General features: G+C 26.3%; 1 protein-coding gene across 2 annotated transcripts; it reads right to left on the minus strand.

Annotated features, from left to right (window-relative positions):
- On the minus strand, positions 1-27,118 carry LOC128987173 (uncharacterized). Of its 2 annotated transcripts, XM_054407911.1 has the most exons (10): positions 27,037-27,118; positions 9,005-9,163; positions 8,584-8,734; positions 7,581-7,923; positions 7,140-7,237; positions 4,111-4,277; positions 3,854-4,023; positions 2,269-2,417; positions 1,268-1,610; positions 1-328 (listed from the first exon to the last, which is right to left on the minus strand). In XM_054407911.1, exons 2-10 carry the CDS (start codon positions 9,092-9,094, stop codon positions 154-156), a joined length of 1,686 nt encoding a protein of 561 aa, XP_054263886.1. In that variant the 5' UTR covers positions 9,095-9,163; positions 27,037-27,118; the 3' UTR covers positions 1-153. The 2 variants fall into 2 exon arrangements, with proteins under 2 accessions (XP_054263886.1, XP_054263885.1); XM_054407910.1 differs by lacking the exon at positions 27,037-27,118 and having other exon boundaries at positions 9,005-9,206.

The following is a 27,118-nucleotide window of genomic DNA, read 5'->3' on the forward strand; positions in this document are numbered from 1 at the left end:
AAAAAGCTAATTATATTAGTTATAGAACTTTCATGATTACATAAAAAAATGCAAGCTAAAAAACTATTTCTGGATCAGTCCTACTCTTAAGAATTTTGTCCAATAATAAAACTATACATTCAATCAAATTTAATTAACACTCCGAAATTTGCATCAAGTATCAAGTGTTACTTCTTTTGGAAGATATTTAGGAATACCAGCTTCATCTGTTTCATAGTTCCATTTAAAGTAATCTTTACTTTTTAGCTTTCTTCCTTCGATCATGTCCATGCAGTCATCGTCCGAATTTTTAGTAACTACTCCGGATTGCAGTGTTTCTTTCACAAACCTGCAACAAATACCAGATTACTCATAGAGATTTTTGCACATATTTATATTTTCCTCTTGTCTACCGATCTACGTCTAAAATCCAATGATGACTCTGCATTACGGTGGTTTTCAAGATTTCAAATGAATACGGCTCAATGAAACGCCTGATATACGTTATTTGGTTCACCCGAAGATTTTATCTCAAAATTACGAAATAATGAAAGCAGTAATGCTATACACTAAAGGCAAATTAAATCGGGGTTGAATAAAACCATAGAAATCTATTTTTATCATAAATTTATTGTAGACTATACCAGGTAAACACCATTTTTAGTCCCAAAGATCGGAATGTATAGCTCTATTGTTTAGGCTAAGCTTGGCTCATTCGTTTCATCATATCTGAGGTGACTCGTGCAAAAGCCGCCCTTACTGGGTGCCACCGCGTCCTAGGGCTTTGGCGGTGGTTGGGGAAGGCAAAGTGAGGCTTCATTCTCTCCCCAGCTCACGAATATTTGCTGATCAGTAGAGTTTATAACAGTGTAATACGTACTGCTATATTGTGTATAGGGACTCTTTTGGCCATCCTGTACATTATTTACGGTACATTAAGTACAACACTAACTGTATACCATAAGAACTTGAACTGAATACCAACTGTAATTTACAGGAAATAAAAATAACCTAAAATGAGAGAAGGGGTAAAGACAGGTTCTTATTTTTGTATGTTCAGAGTTCACAATTGCCATAACAATAACTGCCTGCATATAGGATAATCTTTCACAAAAAGCAACCGTGGACATTTATTCAATTTCTTTTTAATTTGACCAATCGCCAGAAAAGAGTTTTTGTTTGCATGATACGGCTCTTGTATAAACATATTGACACTAAGCTCCTAGCTAAACCAGTAAACATATATTTCATGACGATCAACGCTAGTTGAAATTACGAAACTACTTGCCGTCCATTTTCGTTCTTCAACAAGAACGACCTTTTTAGACACCCTACGTCGTTAACTATGACGTATGTTGTGAACGTGTTGTCCTCTTTGGCCCTCCTCATCATCAAAGTTGTGTTATAGTACAAGACATCCTCTCTAATCACTAGACGATGGACGGGACTAAAGGGCAATAGTTGAGCTGTCAGTGGAACTCCCTTAGCGATCGCCAAGACCAGCTTGTAGACATCGACCCCCACATTGCTCTTGTAAAACCTCACAGCTACTCCAAGGTCCACGGAGAGGTTTATATAACTTAGGCGACTCCATGGTGTGAAGTTATTCATCAAATGTCCAAGTGGTTCGACTGTGAGAGTAGAAAAGCTGGTGTTAATTCTTAAACAGAACATGTAATGCTAGCTAATTTATTAAGTTTTTGATATAAGTATAACTATAGTCGGGACCACGAGAGCCTACAGTTGGTTGCAGAAAATCATAAGACAAAGTCTAGTGCGAAGTTGCCATATCGCCAGTTGATAACCCTCATTAAAATACCAAACAATATTCATATCAGCTGGTATTATTATTAGATTTGGCAACAACGCACGGTCCTCATTAGCCACTTCACATGGTAAATAGGCTCCTCCCTCAACTGCAGACTCTCGTGGTCCGTACTGTAGTGAAGTTAACTTAAATAAAAAGGTAGATTTGATTGATGACAATAAAAAGTGCCATTCATAGTTGCTACTAAATCAATTCCGTCTCGTCATAAAACTTGGAATCTTATCATGCAGGCTAAGACAAGACAGTGGCGTTATATTGTGCCAAAATTCTACTGGTTGGTGTATCATCATGATAGAAACAGTCATAAGAAACTGTGTCACGTGGTGTGACTAAGATTTTTGATGGCAGTAACACTGTGAGATGCATGCACGCTGCATGGTAGCAGCATCTGCTTTTAGTAGCAAGGTGATAGAGGTGAGGCTTTTTGGTGCCCAGTTTTCACGTCAGACAAATATACTTACCACCCAAGTTGTTAAAGTTGAGCCTCTCAACAAGTCCTTCCACAGCATCATTTCCTATAGTTGCTCCAGATATTTCTCCGTTCACGACACTGGTGCATTCTTGGCTATCATGACGTAAGTTTTCCATTGATTTGAGCATCACGGTCGGACTGCAAGGAAATACGCTTCAGTTAGCAGAAAAAACAAAACCCATCATCCAAAATGAAAGCTAACTGTTGACTCCAAATTGTTCAATACAGTCCCCATATTGTATTTTTAATCTTTGAACGATTCCCATTTTGACTCACATAATTTGTCATGCATAAGCCATGTTTACAATTATGATTTTTTTATGACTTTTGCGGGTTCACCAAAATTGCTAATTCCAGAAATCTTTCAACGACAGCCAGTTTTGACTCGGTTATCCTTTTGAGTTCATGTTTGCGGCATTGTATTTTACTCAAAAAGACCTTAACGTTGATATGCATACTACCTGATGCGTGCCTTAAATAATGTCTTCTGATTGCTAGCAGGACGTCCTCATCCCATCACGTATCGTGGATTAATGTTTAAAACAATTTTTTATGTCTAGTGAATTTTTTCCAAGTTTTTAGCTCTATATTTATTTTTTTGAATTATGTGGCTGCTCGGGATTTTTAAAATGTTGATAATGTTCGAAAATGCAAATTTTTAAGCTGTTGTAAATATGCAATGACTCGCTTAAGGAAGATAAGGAAGAGAATGGATGGAACATAGTGGAATCAATTCTTCTTTGAACATTTTACTAGGTAATATCTTTTTTGGCATAATTAATTGATCGGGTGTCTATTTTGAAGTGTTTCTAGAAATTTGGTCTGTTTGAAACATTTTGATACATACTATTGTGCTTCTATTGTGATTATTCTGCTGTTTACAGTAAACACACCTTTTATGTAATTTACAGAATTTCACAGCAACGTGCTTTGCACATGGTTACTATATGAACGTACTATATAAATACTACACGCGTACTATATGAAATGAAATATAATTTATTTCCACAGGCAAAGTTAAGGCCACATGGACCATTCTTACCCTTAACCTGTACATAAAAATATAATACAAATATTTTATCAAAATCAGTTTATACAATAAAACAAATACAAAATTCATAGATACAGAAACATTTAACACAAATCAGTAAATTTTAAATTTTACAAGTGAAACGGTTTAAAGTGAAAAGTCAGCTTTCACTTTGGATATTGCGGTTTATGTCTCATTGCAACATTCCTACTAATATTAATTGATTTTCTTATTTGTACCTTTCTAAAATATATATGCCTTAATGCCTGAATTAAGGAACATATAACCAAGATAGTATTTGGATGGCCTAAAATCTAAAGGCTGTTGGTTGATGTCGGACCTTCAAACCATTTGACACTGGGATGTAATGAGTGGCATTTTTATTCAACGGCTGACTTTAAAGAGCGGAATTTTTGGTTCAACTGTATCCTTACACAATATACTCTTTGTGTACTTACAAACGAGTTTTAGAGTTGTTGTTTTGACCAAATACAGATTTATTTCATATCCCACACATGAGCAAAAACAGAAAATTATAAGTTACCGGCCGTTCTGAGTTGTGAAATAAATGGTCTTCTTTAAGCAATTTCTTCTCCACTTAGGGTTTAAAACGACGGAAAAGGTGTCCGACTGGATTCGTCTGATCACAAAAGCATCTCCGAAGTATAAAGCATCTTGTGTCACAACCATGTTCTCTAAAGGTCCGCAAGATACCTAAAACCAGAAGAGAGTTTTAAAACTATTTAAATCTTTGATATCATATGATCAACTAAACTTCTAATACTTTCTGACTAAAAGTACCTTCACAGCAGTTAAACTTCGACCATAGCTGGTTATGACTAGAAGACGGAAACACCTCGATCCATAAGTAAAGATCCTTGTCACCACCCCTAAAGGCTCCCAGGGGTTGATGGTCGCCCAGAATCTACCAGGAGCGAACGTCCCCGTCGCTCCGTTCCCGGACAAAACTGGAAAAAGTGACAATGCTGATTATTATTGATTGGGAGCGTTTCGTTAAAAATCTTTTCAAAACAATTAATTATGTTAGACATTTTGTGTGAAATTAAGTTCGGTAAGTATAATTAGAAATTGTATCCACATGGAAGCAATTCATAACTGCACTACAAAAGTTTATAGTTTGTTTTTAATGTGAGTTGTATTTATTTAAACATTTTATAGGCTAAATTTGAAATATTGCGTTGTTTGGCTTTGGTAACAAGATAATTCAAAGGTAAAAATTCGGACGGTTAAAAATAAAGACACTAATGTAATATTCTTTACCTGAATAAGTTGATTAGTGTGAAATTTTTTGATACTTTTTAAGAATAAAAATATGGTATGTAATAAGTTGTAACATATCATTTTCGCTACAGTACTGTGAAATCACCTGTTTCGCTGTATGATTATTACCTGCAAGAATTAATTATTTAATTATTTACTACATACGAAAGGATGTTTACTACGCAAACTGTTCTTTTCTATCTTTCTTGGATTTTCTGAGACAAACAAACAAACGTTTGTTATTGTTTGATCAATTAATGTAATTCTTTGTTTGAAGTTCATTGTTGGTGATGGTGAGTTAATGTTGTTCAAAGGTTTATTGCGGACATTTTCCATCACGAAAGTAAAAAACAATACACAACGTTTCGGGATCTGGAATCTGATCCCGTCTTCAGGTGAAAAAACCTAACTAACACATTACAACTAACAATACACAAACGCCCAACCTAAGTTGGAATACACTACCGAGGGTAGTAGTCAAAAAATATGCACTGTATAGCAGTCAAGTCATGATACAACATGCAATTAATAACAAATCACAAAACACTATAATCTATAAAAGGTTTACGTACAAAAAACTCACACAATGGAACACTAACAACACCGTACGCTATGACTCCACCAATGAAACTGAACCAACATAGCTGATCAATCGGAAACACGGAGACAACAGAAATGGCTTCCGGTCCCTGGAAAAGTAAAACCAACAGAATGGCGGAGCGATGTACGATGCCGCAAGATGGGTGTTAATTATGTTTATTCCTATCACGAGTTTTACTACGAGTTAACATAACGTGCGAATTTTGAGGAGAACTCGTTATTTCCTTATTTATTGAACAATTAAGTTCCCTATCCTTTAGTTCCTTGTTCAAAATGGGTAGCCAAAGTGGCCTTATTTCAACCGATGACTGACTGATTGGTTGGTCTGCTAATTTAATGTATGAGGCTTCAATGAGTTTACGTTTGAAAAAATGAGGTTCCTTATGGACAATTTTTGCCTCTTCAAAATTCATACGATGATTTTCGGACCAGCAATGATGAGCGATCTTAGATTTTTCCACTAAACCTTTTTTGGTGTTTTCTCTGTGTTCTTTGATTCTAGGAAATTTAATGTGCAAACAGCATTTAGGACACAAAACACACTTAGGCAGAGTCTCGTCAAAACAAAACCCAAAAATGACACTCAGGATACTAAAAACTGTGTTTACAGAATAAATTGCAATGATTGTTCCAGGATTTACTATGGCGAGACAAAAAGACCATTGAACATTAGAATCAAAGAACACAGAGAAAACACCAAAAAAAGGTTTAGTGGAAAAATCTAAGATCGCTCATCATTGCTGGTCCGAAAATCATCGTATGAATTTTGAAGAGGCAAAAATTGTCCATAAGGAACCTCATTTTTTCAAACGTAAACTCATTGAAGCCTCATACATTAAATTAGCAGACCAACCAATCAGTCAGTCATCGGTTGAAATAAGGCCACTTTGGCTACCCATTTTGAAAAAGGAACTAAAGGATAGGGAACTTAATTGTTCAATAAATAAGGAAATAACGAGTTCTCCTCAAAATTCGCACGTTATGTTAACTCGTAGTAAAACTCGTGATAGGAATAAACATAATTAACACCCATCTTGCGGCATCGTACATCGCTCCGCCATTCTGTTGGTTTTACTTTTCCAGGGACCGGAAGCCATTTCTGTTGTCTCCGTGTTTCCGATTGATCAGCCATGTTGGTTCAGTTTCATTGGTGGAGTCATAGCGTACGGTGTTGTTAGTGTTCCATTGTGTGAGTTTTTTGTACGTAAACCTTTTATAGATTATAGTGTTTTGTGATTTGTTATTAATTGCATGTTGTATCATGACTTGACTGCTATACAGTGCATATTTTTTGACTACTACCCTCGGTAGTGTATTCCAACTTAGGTTGGGCGTTTGTGTATTGTTAGTTGTAATGTGTTAGTTAAGTTTTTTTCACCTGAAGACGGGATCAGATTCCAGATCCCGAAACGTTGTGTATTGTTTTTTACTTTCGTGATGGAAAATGTCCGCAATAAACCTTTGAACAAAATTAATGTAAGTTTGAACTAAATAGAAACCCAACTAAACTCTATTAGTTTTGAAATGTTCATGCAAATTAACGGTCAAAACAAAGTAAAAATGGGTAATTATGGTAAAAATAAGTTAAATATGGGTTCTCGACCATATATTTTAAAGTGCTCGATAAATATTGCACTTTTAACATATGCATAGTTTTAATGCATAAGACATATGGTCTTTAAATATGGTCTCAAATATGTAATAGCTCACATTCCACCATTGTTATAAAATATACCATTTTCCATGTTCCCTTTCTAAAAAGTAATTAAGACTACTTTAACTACAGATTTAGAATGTTTCTTAAATGTAGCCTTTTACTACTCTGATTGAATAATTATATTTACGTGCCACACGTGTTTCAGCAAATTTCTCATATAGGGAATAAACTAGTTTTATTTAAATTTCTACCTTTATTCTTTATTTCTGGTAGTAAATTAATAAAGACTTACGAAGCATTGTTGGCATTTTGAAGTTTATTAAGCTTTTACACTCATAGTCGTCGTTTTCATTAACAGTTTTGTTTTCAGATTTATCTTTAAGCGAGGGCCTGAAAACGATGATTTTAAATTATTCAATTCGCTGACGCAAACTTTCACGAGTATAAGCCTAGTATGTATACATAGCGTAAAGTATTCATTTACCAGGTAAAAATAAGTTAAAAAACAAGTCAATGTTAATTTAAGGTCAAGGCCACCTTGCAATAATTGGAATAAAGTATTAACAATGTCTATCTTTGATGTACAATGATACTTTCAGGGTTAAAATTTAAATATGGACATATATTTGATCATTATAAAAGGGTAATATGGTCTCACATACTTTGTAAAGATTGTCAATGTAGTATAATTAAACGAACTATATTTTTTAGTTGTAAATTTTCTCTAAAGTACCTTTCTTCCTCAGTTAGAGTGTATTCAGTAATAACACACTTGGGCAATGCAAGTAACTTTTCAAAAATCGTAAACATATCCTTTAGTGGGCCTTGTTTCATCATCGCACTCCCGTAGTAGAGCAGAGTGTCGTCCACCATCACCAGACCCATGGAGGGTTCTAGGGAGTCACAGTCAGTCAGGATATGTCCTAGGAGGACTCCTCTAGCTATGAACACCACAACACGACGACAGCCCCTATCGTTGTGGAAGTCAGCCCCAGCTGCAGATAATACTCCATCAGGGCTGGAGAACTGGCTCCAGTTAGTAATTCTCTTGAAGTCATCTGGTAGAGGTTTGTAGTCTGTAAATTTTAGTTACCATCAAATGCCAAACTACTTGAACAAACGAATAGTTTTCGCTTGTTAATTTCTAATGAATAAAAGATTATGTGGTTTGGAACTATGTTACGGTTTTCAAACACAAAAAAAGAGTGAAAAATCTATATAAACTAAGTGCCATTAAAATTAATAAAAATTATAAGGAAGGCCCACAAACAATAGAGTAACATCAACATTATTTTGCTCCTGGTTGTTGCTTAAGGTACCCTCCATTGCAACAAGGAATCATTGGTAACTATTTTGAGATCTAGGACAAGCCATAAAATAAAATTTTATGTTTGGAGACTCTGTCTTATGAATACTCCTTGTTTTTAATATATTTTAAAAGGACTGTTGTATTAGCTTAAGTTTAAAATCCAGCCCTCAACTTCACAAAATGTATTACATTACTCGGAACGCATCGATAACTCTTTAATTGTAAATACAAATTTAGAATTTTCTTTTTATTTAGTGTGACACAGCTTTAAGTATTAAAATTAAAAAATACCAATCTTGATAATTTTTAACTAATGTTTTAAAATATTCATACAAGATGGAATTATCTATATAGATCTTTTAAATGTGAAATATTTGTATTGAAAACTAAACCATTATACAAATGGGTTGCTGATATTTTTACTTACTCTCAAGGGTTGCGGAAGATTCCCCTGTATCTGAGTTGTCCTCTTCAACATTCTCGTCGATGTTTGTTTGATCTTCTTCAATGATTTTAGTCACATTTTGTTCGGTTTTAGTTGTTTCAATATTTTCTGTTTGTTTCTTATCCGCTTCATGCTACCAAACAATGAAACCCTTTATTACATGGGTGGAAATTTAGACCAAATACTTTACAGTCACGTAGGTTGTTAGTGTACATTGTTAGCCTTGGAATAACATGTGGTTACTATGATCCAATAATTTAACATTAAGAAAGGAGTATTTTCAAATCAGGTTTATGCAAACTTAAATCCAAACTTCAAAATAGTTAATCTTGCTACGCTTCAATCCATACCCTTAACCATTAGAAAAATAAATTTTAGTAAAGGTATTTAAAGTATATATTACCTTGTACAGGACACAAGATATCCCAATCATTATAACAATACCTACTGTTAACGTGGTAACTACTATACAAGTACGGGAACGAAAATTCATATTGCAGTAGACTTTAGGAGTGGACGAATAGTGTAAAGTATTTGGATATTGGTCGGGATACGTTAATACCTGAAACATATCATGAATTAATAAATTTTGTGTAAAATATGAGTATGGCCAAACATGTTTTACAGTATATAATATAACTGTGTTAGTAGATATATTCATGTCACTTCTGGGCCAAAAAAGGAGCCACTCCAAAATTAAATGAATTTTCCTATTTTTTTATACAATATGCTATATTTTTTACCCTTTTAGGTCAATTTCTAACATTTTCATATTTTTCTAGAAAAAGTATATAATTTTGATGAAATTTTCATGAATATGTCTATATTTTCCATAAAATTGACTACTAAACAAAATGTTTTTAAAAACAAGTAAAATTTTAAAATTTTTTATTCAAATTTTCTAAATATTTCATTTAAATTATTGTTTTTTGTAAATAATATTTTTCCTATTTGAGTTATTCAAAATCTATTAAAAGTATTGAATTTCTCAGAAAATTCTAATGATATTTGATGTATTACAAGCCCATATTTCATTTTAAATAATTTTAAACTTAAACATGAAATGTTATTAAAAATGATAATCTTAAGATAAAAAGATAAGTATTGATTTAAATTGAAAATAAATATCACCAATGAAAAGCTTGTCAAAAATTAATGCTATTTCATATATTATACATTTCTGTACGATTAAAGATAATGTAAAAATCAACAAAAACAAATTGCGTTGTAAATATAATGTTATTGAAGGAATATTAGTCTATGGCCTAATTTGTTTGGTTGATCTTTTGATGAAAATAAGTGATTGAATAAAATAATAACTAATAGAATGTTAGTAAAATGCAGTGTGGATTTACATGATTGTTTTGATTTATTTTAACTAATTGAAAAATGTTTTATAATATATGCTTAAAATATATAATCAATGCTAAGTCTAAATAGAAATAGAATGAAACAAACAAATGGATTGAGCTACAAAGTGTCAAGTCCACTAGATGATTTAAAAGATCAGATAAATGGTACTATGATCGTCGCATTACGCAAGGTCATCCCGCTAGGTTCGCTAGTGTCAAACGCAAGCAAGTTAGCCAACACCATAAAATTAGATTTCTCTACTATTCCTCTGAATTAAAATGTTGCTTAAATTATGGTAAAAATATGGTAACTTATAAGTGTTATATTTCATGTGTGTTTTAACCAATTTTGATTAATTTTGGTATACAGATATATTGAGTATTAAATAATTTTTTGACTTATGTTAAGGGTAGTTTCATCCCTTATTTTTTATTTTATTTTTAAAAAATTGAAAAAATTATCAAAAAAATCTGAAACTTAAAAATTATGAATAATTATGTTAAAAATTAATGTTTTTATTAAAATTTTCCAATTTAGGGTGAACTACCCTTAAACTAAAAACCTTAATAACTTTTTTGTTTTTTAAGATATTTACATGAAATTTGGTATGATATATCTATAAGGTAAGTACAAATTTATTAAATAATAAAATTTAAAATATTCATTTCTTGTGACCTTGAAAATCAAAAATTTTTATTTATTAATATTTTTTTATGAAACAAATTTTAAATTAACAATAGTAGTCTCATTATTCATAAAATATAATAATATTTTGAAAAATATGTCAAAAAGTAGTAAATAAATGGTGGTTTTATAATAATTTTATTTGATTTCAGTTATATCATTTTTAATTACATTATACTCTAATAATCTTTCAGACACAACAACTACATAGCAATTAGTTTTACTAGCAACAGTTATATCATAATCAAAATCCATATTTATTATTATATCATTTTTTGATCCTGAAATATTTACAGTAGTTTTTGTAGTATCAATCACATACAATGGTCTATTTTCAATGAATTCTGTTGGATCATAATACATTTCACTATTGTTATAATAAACCTTTTTATAATCTTGATACATTTGATATACAATTCTAAATTTTCCATTATTTATATCTAGATTTATTAATTCATCAGGATAATAGTGACCATTTAATTTTACTCTAATATTTTTAATATACATACTATCAAATTTTGAAGTGTCATATAATTGATCATTAGTTCTACCTTTTTGAAAACCAATTATTATAAATTTTGGATTATAGATGTTTCGATAAATATTTGTTATATGAAAACTAACTGTTTTTCCAGTTATTGTCTTTTGTTCAATACATTGCCAATGATTAAAGTGAAATAGTATTTTTTCTTTTTTAGTTATTTCATTAATATATTGAATTTTACTTGTAGTTTTATACTCAATTATTGGAACTCTAATGAAAAAGTCATCAATAATTACTTTTCCAACACCTGGTAATGTAGTATCATCAAAAGTTCCATCAACTTTTTTAGTTTTCCATCTAAAAATAGCATCATTATCTTCAGATCTAACAAAACATATATTGAATCCTCCTTTGTATATTGGAACATTAACATTTTCAAAGAAACCTAATCCAAAATGTGATAGATTACCCACAGCTTCAAATGTTTTTTTGAAATCTGATTGAAATCCATTACAAATGTTGGATACTGCTTCTGTTTTTGAATAAGTAACAGTACCTTTTATTGTACTCAATTGTCCAGGATATTCAATTTCCTCAATTAATTTATTATGTTTTCTAATTTCAATTTTTGAAAATAAGAATGGTATAAAATTATTAATCAACTTTACATTATCTGTAGCACTATAGTCTTTATCATCAGATTTTTTTAATGATCCTGAAATATAAAATTGAAACTTAGATGAACAAAATCCATCACCAAAATCAATATTAAATTCAGTTTTTTTGTTTGGTTCATTCAAATGTAGTTTAGATAAAGGATAAACATTTTTATATTCAGCTCTTTCAATTTCATAAGTATTAGCCATTTATTAAGGAAAAATTTATGAAAAAATATGGAAAGAAAAAGGTTTTTTAAAACAAGTAAAATTTTATTAATTTTTAATTTTAATCAACTGAAATCTATTTAATCAACTGAAAAATGTTTAATCAACAGTATCATAATCATTTTTATCTTTAAAATATTGAATTTCTTTAACATTATCAACAATAAATTTAGCAGATAAGTTTTGGTTTTCAATAAGTAATTCCCAATCCAACATATATTTGTATTCTTCAATAAAGTTTTGAGATAATATTTGGTATTTACAAATCAAATCAATATGATCTTTTAACTGATAATTTATGTATTCAGTAATAATCTTTTCATTCAAAATTTGATATTTAGCAATTTTTTCCCAATTCAATTTATTTTGAAACAATCTAATCATCTCATCATTCAATTCATATTTTTCTGAAATAATATCCCAATCTTCATTGGTTAATAGAAATTGGTTTCTGATAATGAAATAATCAAATGAATTATATAGAGCCATTTATTAGGAGGAAATTTTTGTAAAACTACTTTTCTTTGAATTACATATACAACATTTTGCTTTAACCATATTTTTATTTTTTAATTTTATTGTTTGAATGTCTTTAGAATTGGTTTTTTGTTTACATTTAAGACAGTAAATAAACTCCATTTATATAGTAAAAATTATTGATCTTCTTGGTTTTCTGTATTAAGTTTATCTTCTAATATTTGTGCTAATCCAGCAGTTACTAATCTTATTTTTTCAGCAAGTTTATTTTCAAGTTGTTTTTCTAAATCTTCAACATACATTTTTAGATTAAATAATGAATTAACCAATTCATTTAAATCCTGTTTAGTTTTTGAATGATCATTACCAACCTTAATAATAGAATTTAAAACTTCATTTAACTCAGATTTTATGACAACATCATAGTCGTTAATGCTTGGTTTTACATTAACAATCCTTCTAGAATTAATACTTAAATAATTTTTGGATAGACTAATAGCATTAACCAAATTATTAGTTTTCTTAATATGGTTTTTTAAATCCTTATTAATATCATTAAAAATGGAATTTAATTTTGAATTAATATAATCATTTTTTACTTCAATTAAATCTTTTTTCTGTCTACCAAATAGATCAAATATATTTAATGAATCCATATTTATTAAGAATTAATTTATTGATTATGTTATCAAATCTTATATTTTTATTCAACTCATTTAATACAAAAACACACAAATGACCACATATAGGTGGATCATTATAATTTTGAATTTGTGAATCATTAAAAAATATATTGTCTTTTCCTAAATATTTAACAATTTCCTTAAAAGGTTTATTAACAATTTTTCCATAAGAATCAAAGTAATATTTAATTTTATCTTTTTTATAATAACATATCCAATGAGTTCCATTACCAGAAAAAGAATCTAAATTGACTACACCACATTCAAATTTATTAACAGTTTTTGGAAGCATATCTCTCATAAAAACACCTCTAAAATTCTTAATATTTTGACATAATTTTTCTAAATCAGCTAAAGTCAATGGGTTGAAATTTTTTTCTTAACATATTTTAATGTTTTTTCATCTAATCCAGATCCTTTTACATTGGCTAATTCTTGATCTAACCAATTTATAAATTCTCTAAATTTTGGAATAACATTGTCTTTTACTACTTTAGCTCCTCTTCTAACTTTTGGTGTTAAACTATTTATGCCAGGAATATAATCAGCAACATTTAATATTTCATTTAATAAACCACCATCTTTTATTTGTTTAAGTTGATTATAAGAAAATTCAAGTCTTAATCCAGTATTTAATTTTTTATGTTTTTCTAATTTATTCAATTGTCTTTTAGTTAATAATAATACATCATTACCATTTTTAAATTGATCTATTTCAAATTGTATAGTCAAATTTTTATTTTTCTTAAAAGCAGATTTAATTTTAGATTTTTGATAATCAGTTAAATTTACCTTAACTTTCTCCATTTATATAGGTTAAAATTTTAATCCTATTTCTAATCCCATTCCAAATTTTCTTTTTAACCACATAGCACCTGATGTTGGTAAAGCAACTAATCTTTCACCTATATCATGATCACTAGATGTTGCTATATCCCATGCTTTATCTTGTAATATTTTATCAGCAATATCATTTCTAGATTCTGTATCTTTATGATCTCTATAAAATATATCATGTTCTTTAGCAGCTTTATCTAAATAATTTATTCCAGGATCACCTCTTTTTAATCTTTTTTGTAGCTTAGTTCCAGGTCCTAGATATTGAAAACCAGGTACATGCAATTCAAATGGTAAATTATTTATAAAATCATTTAATAATCCTGAACCTATAATTGGTGATGTTATAGTTGGTAATATTCTTTTTAAATATTTTATACCATCAGGTTTTTCAATTAATTCATCTAATTTGTTTGAAATAAAATCTTTAATAGCCCTTTTTTCATTGATAAAGTTATTATTTCCAGCTTTTTCTTGAGCATATATATAATTGATTATACTTTCTAATTTGTTTAAATCATCAATATATCTGTATTCTATTTTATTTTCTGAATATTTTCTTATACCAGATCCTTCAATATTTCCTTTAGAATCCCAAATAAATTTAATCAAATTCATATATTTATTACCTTTACTTGATTTTGGTTTTCTAGTACTTGGATCATTATTTTTATAAATTGAATCTGTTTCCCATAAAATTTTTGAGTAATTATTTAAATCATCTTGACTATATAAATTATCATCTGGTTTGTCTTTATATGTCAATAATCTCCATAAACCATGAGTGCCGGTATATATTTTACCATCAACAAGTAAATCATCATTATCAATTACTGTTATTTTATCACCAATCATAAATGATTTTTTATGCTTATCCCAATACAAACCAAATTTATCATCTTTTGCTCTAGGTAAATATTTCTGTGCTATTGGACCAATGATTTTATTTAATGTTTGAGTTGAAACAATATTTGGATCTATAAATGTTGATTCTTCTTCAATAATTTGTTCTCTTATTGGTCTAAATGGAGTACTTGAAGGTAACATAAATTCTTCTTCAGATTGTGGTATTGACATATTAGCAAATTGATTAACAATAGGTACTAAATCCATTAAATTTTTATTTTCATTTAAAACATCACCAATTTTATTTTCTACTTTACCAATTGCAGATTTTATTGGTTCATATGCTTTTTGTTTAATTTGTTCATAATTTTCATCAATTTTAATTTGATTTTTAAATTCTTTTATTATTTTTTTTTTCAATTTCATCTAACTTCTTAGCCTTGTCGACAGTTATGTTATCCATTTATTAAAAGAAAAAATATGTTAACATAAACATAAATGATGTTAACATAAACATAAACCATGTTAACATAAACATAAACTATGTCGATTAAGCACAATCAACACTACACTAATGATTAATATAAATAAAACAAAAATAATAAGTAAATCTAAAATTAAACACAAACACATCATTTTTTATTTTCTGTAAATTTAATAAGAAAAATAAACACTAAAGATAAGGCAAATATTATTATAACAAATACTTTATCAACAATTAAATCAAGCATACACCACATTTATTTAGAAGCAAATTTTATATTAGAAAACTTATTCATATATTTTCCTTCATTTGTTTTTAATATCAAATTCATAGTTAAAAATCCATAATTTTCTTTCCAACAATCATTACAAATATCCTTAAATTCATTAAATGACATATCAGAACCTACAAAATGATCAAAAATTTGTTTTACATAATGATTATTTTGCTTAAAAATACATAACATATTTAAATTATTCCTTATTAATGTCAACTTTTGAATAACATTGTGAAAGATAAATACATGATATGTTTTTATGTCTACCCATTACAAAATACTCTTTTATTTTATCTTGATTTTCTAAAATACAATCATCAAAAACAATTAATGAATTTGGTTTACAATCATTTAATGAAATTATATCTTTACATGAACCAAAGAAATTTGCAACTTTTTTGTTAATGTTCATTTCAATATTTTTAAATCTATGTTGTAGTTTTATATATGCAGGCTGCTCTAATGATTTACTAAAAATATATAAATTTGTGTATGGTATCAATCTTTTATAGATGAAATTTAATAGTAATGTTGTTTTACCAGAACCACTTGATCCTATTATTAACAATCTAATTGGTTGATTATTCTTGATTTTTTCATCATATGTATCAAATTTTATCTTATTTTTTTCCTTTAAAAATTTTTCCATTTAAATAAGATGAAATTATTTAAAATTATAGGCAATTCTTCAAAGATTGAACTAAGATTAGAACATCCAATTCATTTAGATGGAAATTATAGTATTGGTCTTTGTGGATTTTATTCAGATAATTGTATATTAAATGTACCAAATGATTATAAAAATATATATGGTTTTAGTATTATTGATCAAAACAAAACAATTGATCAATATTTTAATATAAAGAAAGGATATTACACCTTAGAAGACATAAAAAAATTATTTACAAAAAGTTTAACAGAATTTAAAAATAAATATGATAAATTTAATGAAAATGAATTTTTATTAGAAAACAATGGTCCTTTTATTGTAATAAAATCACCTGTTAAAATTATAGTCACAGCTTTCATAATTGATCTATTAGGGTTAAAAGATGAAATGATTGAACCAAATGTATTAATAAAAGGAATACAATTACCAAAATTAAGACCTTTTGATGTTATTGAAATCCATTGTAATTTAGTTGAACCTAGCATTGAAAATCATAAAGATCATTTACATTTACATAGAGAATCTGAAATTTTATATTCTTTCTTTCCAAATATTGAATATGGTTTAAAGATTAGTGAAAAGCCAAATGAAATTAATTATGTTCCTTTAAAAAATATAAATAAAATTCAAAATATTAAAATTACTATTCAAGATAATGAAGGAAATTTATTGAATAATGAAAATGTAAGATCGATTGTGTATTTAAAATTTAAAAAAGAATCTTCTATATAAAATTAGATTTAAATGATTAAAAATATAAGTCTATAAAGGTTTAATTATCAAATAAACTATTGAATTTATGGAATTTATTAAGATGTAAGTCACTAAAATTGCAACCAGTTTAATTGATTAAAAAAAACAAGTTTGTAAAGGTTTATTTAAGGTTTAATTATTAAATAAATTATTAAATTTATGGAATTTATTAAATATTTGACGCGTCGCAAAAATCGCGACGCGTGAATAAATGATAAAAAATGAGTTTATAAAGGTTTAATTATTAAATAAACTATTAAAAAACATGAAATTTATTAGAATTATTAAAGTTTTTTTATACCATAAAAATCTTAGAGTAGATTAATTGATTAAAAAAACAAGTTTGTAAAGGTTTATTTAAGGTTCAATTATCAAATAAATTATTAAATTTATGGAATTTATTAAATATTTGACGCGTCGCAAAAATCGCGACGCGTGAATAAATGATAAAAAATGAGTTTATAAAGGTTTAATTATTAAATAAACTATTAAAAAACATGAAATTTATTAGAATTATTAAAGTTTTTTTATACCATAAAAATCTTAGAGTAGATTAATTGATTAAAAAAACAAGTTTGTAAAGGTTTATTTAAGGTTTAATTATTAAATAAATTATTAAATTTATGGAATTTATTAAATATTTAACGCGTCGCAAAAATCGCGACGCGTTAATAAATGATTAAAAATGAGTTTATAAAGGTTTAATTATTAAATAAACTATTAAAAAACATGAAATTTATTAGAATTATTAAAGTTTTTTTATACCATAAAAATCTTAGAGTAGATTAATTGATTAAAAAAACAAGTTTGTAAAGGTTTATTTAAGGTTTAATTATTAAATAAACTAATAGATTTTATAGAATTTATTAAGAAATAATCAAGTCACTAATATTGTGACTTGTTTAAATAATTAAAAATATAAGTTTATAAAAGTTTTAAAACTAAATAATATAGAGTTTGAAGAAATAAATTATAAAAATGATAAATGTAAATTATATAGTTCTATTAAAAATGATATAAAACAACTTAATAAAAGAGAAAGAATTTAATAAATTGGAAAAAAGTAATATACCTATAAATTGTAATAATTCAACTATAAATATTACATATTAATTATATTTTGATCATTTTCTTTAAAACTATCTTTAACATATTTTAAAACTATATGTAAAAATGGCATAATACAAAAATTAAATGTTAAGTGATAAACATAATATTGGTTGTACTTAAAAAGATAAACTAAATGTTTATTTGATATTTTAGTTTTATATAAATATAATTTTTGATCATTTTTACTATTTATTAATTCTTTTGGTATAATTATTATTTCCATTTATTAAAAATATTTTTTAATAAATTCTTTAATTTTAGTTATATATGGTTTTAAATTTTTATCTTCTTTATTCTGATATATATTATAATTTTTATATCTAAATAAAAATATTTTACCATAAGTCATATTTGGATATAAATATATTATTTGGTTATCATTTATATTTAAAACTTCTTTTGGTATAATTAATGCATGTGGTTGATCGCTCATTTAGTAATATTTTTATGTCCCCAAGGTAATGTATCTACTCTATTTTCACATACAAATCTTTTATTATCTTTATTACTTAAAGCTAATTTGTTAATTCTCACTGTGTATAATTCATGTTTAAAACTTCTAATACATGTCATCTCTCTATATTGTTCCACATCATCAAACAAACATTTCTTAAAATCATTCATATTAATTGACTTATTTACAACACTTTTCTTGATTCCTTTACATTTAACTGGATTTTTCTTATCAAACTCATAACTGTATAGCTTTGATCTTAATCCACAATATTCTTCTAAAATTTCACCATTTAATTCATCTTTAAATTTTCCAATTACTTTTTTATTCTTTTCATTAAAACATTCATGATCTTTCTTATAATCACTTGTATCGAAATCATTTATATTTTCTTTAATAATTTTATAAGGATCTTTCTTTAATTCCACAATGTAACTATCAGTGTCCATATATAATAGTTTTATATTTGGATCAAATTTCATCAATTTTTCATAATAAAATTCATACATCAATAGCTTTGATAATTCTAAAACTGAAAATCCTATATAAATTGGTTTATCAAATTTTACTTTTTCTTTAATCATGTGAGAAGCAATACAATCGGTATCAAATATCTTAAATGTTTTAAAGTTTGGTTTTTTAGCTAGTTTTAATGAATATTCTTCATTACCTAATTTTATATCACATCTATTTCTAACATTTTCCATTGTCTTACCAAATACGGAATTATTCATTAATTTGAAGAAGTCTTTTTCAAAATCTGACTTTGATTGAGCTCTTAATTTTGTATTCAATTGAATATATTTTTTCATATAATTGTCTTGATCAAATGCAATCACTCTATTGACTCTTTTTAATTTTAATCCTTTTTTTAAGTAATATTTTAAGTTTCTTGAATGAACCACATAGTCTTTTTTATTAAATAATGTAGTACAAAGCTTATTATTATAATGTTCAGGAGCTAATGGTAAATCCTTGTGATTATCATGTAATTCCTTTGGATATTCTAAATCAACATCTAAAATATAACCATAATCAGCATTTTCATCTAATTCTAATATAGTTTCTTTCCATTCATCAGTTGTATATACATTTGGATTCATCCATTTAATATCTTTATATGGTAGTTTTTGACTTAAGGCCCATCCATATAAATTGTTTGAATCTACATATAACATGTAATTTTCAGGTTTATTAGGATCATAATTTTTGGTATATTTGTTATTTGCTTTACAATACCTTGTAACACATTAAAAATTCCACCTCTTATACCTTTTTCAATCATCAAATACATATCATAATCGCTTATCAATTCTAATTCTATTTTTGTTAATTTTAACATAGAGTCCCATGCTAATGATGGTGATGTTAAATAATGTGCAGGATCTAATTGATAGTTCTTTAAACAAACTGATCTAAAATTTTCAAATATATCAGCTAATAACATCACATCTTGAATATTGTATAAATCAGAATAATTTCCTAATGTTTTAACTTTTAATTTGTTCCAAACTTTTAGATAATGTTTATAGTCTTCATCACTTATATTTTCATCAGTTAAAGAACTATAAAACTGTGCTTTATCTAATATTTTATCATAATTTAATTTTTCAATATCATCTATAAACTCATAAGGAAATATACCTTTAGAAGATAATATTTCAAATGTTTCATCATCTTTTTCAATTATATCAATGTTTTTTATAAATTTAGTCAAGTGTTTAAATTCTTTCAGATTTTTAGCTAACTTATCAATTGATGAGGCCATAAATCTAAACGTATCTACAAATGAGAATTTTACAAATTTTCTAGGTTTATCATCTTCAAATTCATAACCATATCCTGAATTTACTGAATAATTTATATATTTTTCATCAGTATTTGCTATTAAATCAATTTTACCATATTTTTTAGCTAATTCTTTGATAAACAAATGTGTATCATAGTTTGAACTATTATGACAAAACACAGGTATATTTTGTGGAAATTTTAGATTTAAATTACAACTTGAATGTGCTGCACCTCTAAATTTTCCTGTTAAATGACAGTGATCTCTTACCTTTCGTCTTGTATCATTATCAAAACCACTAGTTTCACAAATATGACAAACACTTGCTTTATGATATTCAATTTCTTCATTTTTAGTTAAACTCATAGGCTTTTTGTTTTTCGAATTATATTTTTTAGCTATATACTTTGAAATCTCATCTAAGTATTCAAATAATTTATTTGGTACATTTTTCATTTCTTCATCTGTTTTTGCTCTATAACAAATTGGTTTATATATTTTATTAGTCACTCTAGAAACTAAATAAATTGTGAATCCATAAGGTATATGTTTCTGAATTTTATTTGTATATGAGTTGTTTGGATTATTTTCACAAGTATTAATCTTTTTCAGAATGCTTTCAAAATCCATATAAATTACAAAAGGATGTTCAAGTTTTTTACAATAATTTTCAAATTTAACAGTTTCACCAGGAAATGGCAAAATTGGTCGACAGCGTTCAAGAGATTTACAAATTATTAAATGTTCACTTAAATCTTTGTTTTTGTAAAAATGTGTTAAACATCTTCTACAAATGAATTTCTTATGTCTGTTACTTTTTGTTAATTGAGTAGAAACAAATTTACTTAAATCTGTTATCAAAACATAATGTGAATTATTATCATTTTTTATATACAATAGATCAATATCTAATCTCGCATTGTAATTTTCAGATATTTGTAATGGAACAATCTTTTTATCTTCATCAAATCTGTATACATTAATTGACATGGATGGATAATTATATTTAGAATCAAATGATCTTTTTTCAAATAATTTTATATCTTTTAAACTCATTGGATAATCAAATTCTTTAAAAATTTCATCAATCAAGTAATTTTTATATTGTTTTACTCTATGTGGATGATCAAACTTTTTATCTTCATATTTATCAATAGCACATCTAATTGCATAAATAAAACAATATTCATCTTTATTTTTGAAATTTATACAACACTTTTTATTTTTTATTTCAATTGGTAATTCAACATATGAACCACCATTTAATGAATTATGTTTACTTATTTTTAAATTTAAATCTAAACATCTTTTTAATGACCAACCAGATCCTTTTGATGGTTGATTAAAATTTTCTCTTAATATTAATTTTTTAAATTGATCATCAATAAATTCATCAGTGTTTAATATATCTGAACTTCTTAAAGGATAATACATTTGGGTTTTTTGACTATCACCATTTACTAATTGTCTTTCATATTCACAAGATAATGATAACTGACCTCTTTTATTTTTAAATTCTTGTTTTTCAATCAATTTTTTAATTTCATTTCTTTGTGATTCTAAATATTCAGATATATCTAAATCATCATTTGAATTTGTTAAATAATACTCTTGAAAATAACCTTTTAATGATTACACTTCCTGAATATTTATTACATTTTCCTTTAGAATTGGTTTATTTTTTAAATGATCAGTTAATAATCCAATCAATTCTTTTCTAGTTTTATCTTTTATTTTAATACCATTTATAATTGATAGATTTTGAATAAATTGTAATGATCTATATTTTAGATTATTAGGATTTTGTTTGATATTATTTAATTTTTTAATTAGTTCATCTCTATTTAAATTGTCAACATTTCTAACAGATAATTTGTTAGCAATTTCTTTTAATTTTTCACTGTTAAATAGTGAATAATTTGTTGGATCATATGACTTCTTTAATTCTTTTAATTGATCTAATTTTTCGTTTTGATAATCAACTATTTTATTTTGTTTACACCAAAGTTTTAAGTTATTAACTTCAGTTTCATATTTAGTTTTATTTTCAAAATGTTTCTTTGAATTATAATGTCTATTATAATTTTTAGATAATATATTCTTATTACAATAAGGGCATAATATATTTTTATTTGTACGCTCCATTTATTAGAAGAAAAATGTGCACGATTTATTAAGAATAATTTTATTTGAAAAAATTATTGTTGTAAAATATAAATATTAAGATAAATATTTATGTGTTAATTTAAAAATTATAAAAGTATTTTAAATAAAACTTAAACTTTTTTAAAACCAGTAATTTTTTTAAATAATACTTTCAAAAATTAATATTATTTTTATGAATTTTCTAATTTATTTATGTTTTTATTATGAATTTTAGTTTGTAAATGTTTTTGAAGATAACTAAGCCATTTTAAATCTCTACCACTTCACAATGGGTTGTGACTCTCATCATTTTTCTAACACATTCAATACAAATTGCAAATTTTTTATCTTTACTATAATAATGTTTATGAAAATTTTCCATATCTTTTGTTTCCTTACAATTCAAACATACTTTTTCACTTTTTTCTTCTACTATAATATTATCATATAACTTTTTTCTATAAATTAAATCACATTCTTTACAATATGAAAGTAATCCATCTTTATATTTTTTATTTTTATAAAAATTATTAATATTTTTTAATTGTTTACACTTTGAACATTCCTTCTCCATTTATATAGTATAAAATTTTACAAATTAGTTTTCTTCAATTCGTAATCATAAAAACTACCAAGTATATCTTCATCATTCAAGTCTTTAATACTATATGTAACAGGATTTGTATTATTAATTCTGGAAACAACAAATATTTCCCTTGACCAATTGTTTTTATATTTATTTGAAAAAGTTGATATTTTGTTTCCTATTCTAACTCTATCATTTATTTTAAATTTAGATTTTGTAATTATTTTTGGTGGGATATATTTAAAAACTGTATTTAATAAATCATTTTCATTTTCTTTATTTACCTCAATTGGTTTCATTTTAATTGTTGAATGATATGAATTATTATATTCTTTAACTATTTCTTTAAGAATATCAATCCATCTAAAATTTTTATTAATTTCAAATAAAACTTTCATTTTTTCATTTTGAGTCCTATTATATCTTTCAATAATACTTGATTTTTCTTCATTTTCTGTATGATACATTTTAATATTATATTTCTTTAAAATTCCATTAAATTCTTTATTTACAAATTCTAATCCTTTGTCTGTATGTAATAAGTTTGGTGGTTTATGGCCAATTTTTATTGAATCTTTAATTATTTGTTCAAATGCTATAGATACATGTTTTCCATCTTTTTTCTTCAATGGTTTTGACCAAACATATTTAGAAAATGTATCAATAACATTCAACATGTATTTATAACCATCATTTTCTTTTTCATAATTTTTCATAATGATTAAATCAGCTGCCCATAAATCATCAATACCTAATGTAACTATTTTTCTTTTTCGAAATTTTTTTCTTATTAGAGCATGAATTTCTTTAGCTTCAATTATTTGATCTTTTTTATTTAATTCTTTTTTTATTATTGGTTTAATTTCCTTTTTAATTATTTTACTTTTATTTGTTTTACAAATTGAACATTTAGTAGCAATTCTAAACAAACCATTCTTCATTTCAACAATTTCTGGATTAATAATTTTAGTTTTCTTCTTACATTTATGACACTGAATAAGTTCTTCCATTTAGATATAAACATTTTATATATAAATGGATATATGTTATAGATGTCGTAATTTTAATAACTTTACAATTATTAAAAATTATATAGGATGTAATATATGTAAAAAAACTATTTCTGAAAAAAAAGATTAATAAACGAAAGAATAAGAACAAACATCTTATAAATATTTTAAGAGAATTTAATCATTTTCAACCATATCGCACACAACAATTAATCAATGAAATCTATACATTATGTATTTTAGACAATAGTTTTGAAATAACACCTAAAAATATAAAATTATTCTTAAAACAAAGAAATTATACAAACTGGATATTTTACTATCAATTCTTAAACAAAATATTCAATATTGATTTTGAATTAAATTTTGAAGATAAAAGAAATATTACAGTAATTTTTAATGCATATTTCAGTTTTACAAAAAGAAATATATCATTTAAAAAACTATTACCAATGATTTTTAAACTTTTAGAATTGAATTTTTATATAAAACCAGAATTTGATGATATTTTTTTAAAATTCTTAAAACATCTATCAACTTTAAATGATCCATGCATAATAAATTAACATAATGGTTTTTCTGATAACATAAGTGATACATCAGATATTATTTAAAAAAATAGAATTTTAAATATCACACAACAGTTCTAACAAACTGTTGTGTGATATTTAAAATTCTTTTCATATATTTCAATTATTAACTGTTTAAAATTTCTATAATTATTTTTTGTAATAAATGGATCTATTAGAAGAGATTAATAATATTGGAGAATGTAAATTCAAAGAATATAAACCAATAAAAAGTTTAGAATTGAATACAAAATATAAAATAGAAAAATTTGAAAAAGTTAAAGATAAATATGGACCAACAATTATTGTTGAATTAGAAAAATGTAAAGTTCATTTACCTCATAGATTTATTAATATATTTGATGAAAAAACAATTAAAGAATTAAATAAAAAAGATTTAAACTTAATTATTACTGAAATTAAAACATTCAAAGATAAAGAAACTGTTTTAGTTAAATTTGTATAAAAACTACTCATTAAATTTTAAAATTTTACTTGTTTTTAAAAACATTTCAGTTTGTAGTCAATTTTATGTAAAATATAGACATATTCATGAAAATTTCATCAAAATTATATACTTTTTCTAGAAAAATATGAATATGTTAGAAATTGACCTAAAAGGGTAAAAAATATAGCATATTGTATAAAAAAATAGGAAAATTCATTTAATTTTTGAGTGGCTCCTTTTTTGGCCCAGAAGTGACATGAATATATCTACTTGTGTTATATTATATACTGTTTTGAATACACTCATAAAACAGAGTAATTGTTACTTTACTGTTGATTGTCATCAATATTGTAACATAACTCTTTTATGGTTACTCCATGACTATCCCAAACCAACGAATTACTAATGTTTATATTAGTATTTTTTACGATACCGCGACTGAAAAATCACGTTTAATAAATAATAACAATTATTGTGGCCTCCAAATTCACTACAAAACAGTGCTCAATTCTTTATGATAAATCGCTAAATGAAATTGATTGGCAAATATTGAACCAAGCTTTTAGTAGACATAAAATGGACTAGGACTCAAATTCAATATGTATTAAGTTCGATATATACTAATGCAGACCAAACAACAATTAGATAAACATTTTTTTGATCAAATTAGATCAAATATAGGGAGTGCTCCCCAAAAAATCGCCTAAAGCTAGAAAGTGTTTTAATACCTTTTGGGGGTCCCAAATAAGAGTCCTGTGAGTTTGCGACGGATTCTGACGTCTGTTTAAGTTTTGGGAGTCGAAAAACCATAAAGATTTTGCACTTTTTTCAGTTCTTCGCTTATAACTCCTAAATAACGAATCCTACAGAAAATGTTGTCCAAAGGTCTCTTTTAGTGCATTACATTTTGCGTCGTTTGATGTTAAATACGTAAAAATCGGCCGAGCCGTTTAGCCTCTGTAGCTTTTTAAAGTTAGGTCATTTTCATCAACATGGCCAAAAAGTTGATTATTTGACCAGTTTTCGGCTTACAACTCCTAATCGACGCTTGCTATACAAAAATGCACCTTTTGTTAGTTTGGAAAAGACAACATTCTAAGTAATATGTTTTTTTTTTACTAATCAATAATGGCAATTGATTGCTACCTACTTTGTATGGTCACCATTTCATTGAAAAAAAAAAATTAATATTAAATATTTTCCAACTTTAACTTTAATATGTTTTTTCAATGAAATGGCGACCATACAAAGTAGGTAGCAATCAATTACCATTATTGATTGGTAAAAAAACATATTACGCAGAATTTTGTGTTTTCCAAACATACTACAGGTGCATTTTTGTATAGCAAGTGTAGATCAGGAGTTGTAAGCCGAAAACTGGTCAAATAATCAACTTTTTGGCCATGTTGATTAAAATGATCCAACTTTAAAAAGCTACAGCGGCTAAACGGCTCCGCCGATTTTGACGTATTTAACACCAGTCGACGCAGAATTTAATGTACTAAAAGATACCTTTGAACAACATGTTCCGTAGGATTTGGTTTTATGAGTTATAAGCGAAAAACTGAAAAAAGTGCAAAATCTTCATAGTTTTTCGACTCCCAAAACTTAAGCAGACGTCAGATTTCGTCGCAAACTCACAGGACTCTTATTTGGGACCCCCAAAAGGTATTAAAACACTTTCCAGCTTTAGACGATTTTTTGGGGAGCATATGTCTAATTTGCCTGCGTTATAAATGCTTCTGCTTAAAAGGAATATTTTAAGCAGAAGCTTAAAATATAATTCTGCTGTTATTTATTTGGAAGGATTTTGGAAATTGTAAATTATTGTGCGTTTGTGTTAACTTACAAATGCAAAACTAGCGATTCTACAAAAGTAAGCAGATACTTACGGAACAATCTCAGTAACTATCAAACTGTGCCTACAGTTCTCGCACTAAACTTAAAAAATATTCTCATGTACAACGATTTAAC

This window comes from Macrosteles quadrilineatus, unplaced genomic scaffold (genome assembly GCF_028750875.1).
Source record: "Macrosteles quadrilineatus isolate MER2022 unplaced genomic scaffold, UCM_ALF_1.0 Scaffold_2__2_contigs__length_208266976, whole genome shotgun sequence".
Lineage (NCBI taxonomy): Eukaryota > Metazoa > Arthropoda > Insecta > Hemiptera > Cicadellidae > Macrosteles > Macrosteles quadrilineatus.

Bases quoted from the DNA above. Each gene is read 5' to 3' on its own strand.
- LOC128987173 (XM_054407910.1), bottom strand. From the start codon at position 9,172: ATGTTTCAGGTATTAACGTATCCCGACCAATATCCAAATACTTTACAC. The intron at 7,238-7,580 runs GTACTTTAGAGA...CATCGTTTTCAG, and splicing joins ACTCTAACTGAGGAAGAAAG to GCCCTCGCTTAAAGATAAAT. The intron at 2,418-3,853 runs GTAACTTATAAT...ATTTCCTTGCAG, and splicing joins TTCACAACTCAGAACGGCCG to TCCGACCGTGATGCTCAAAT.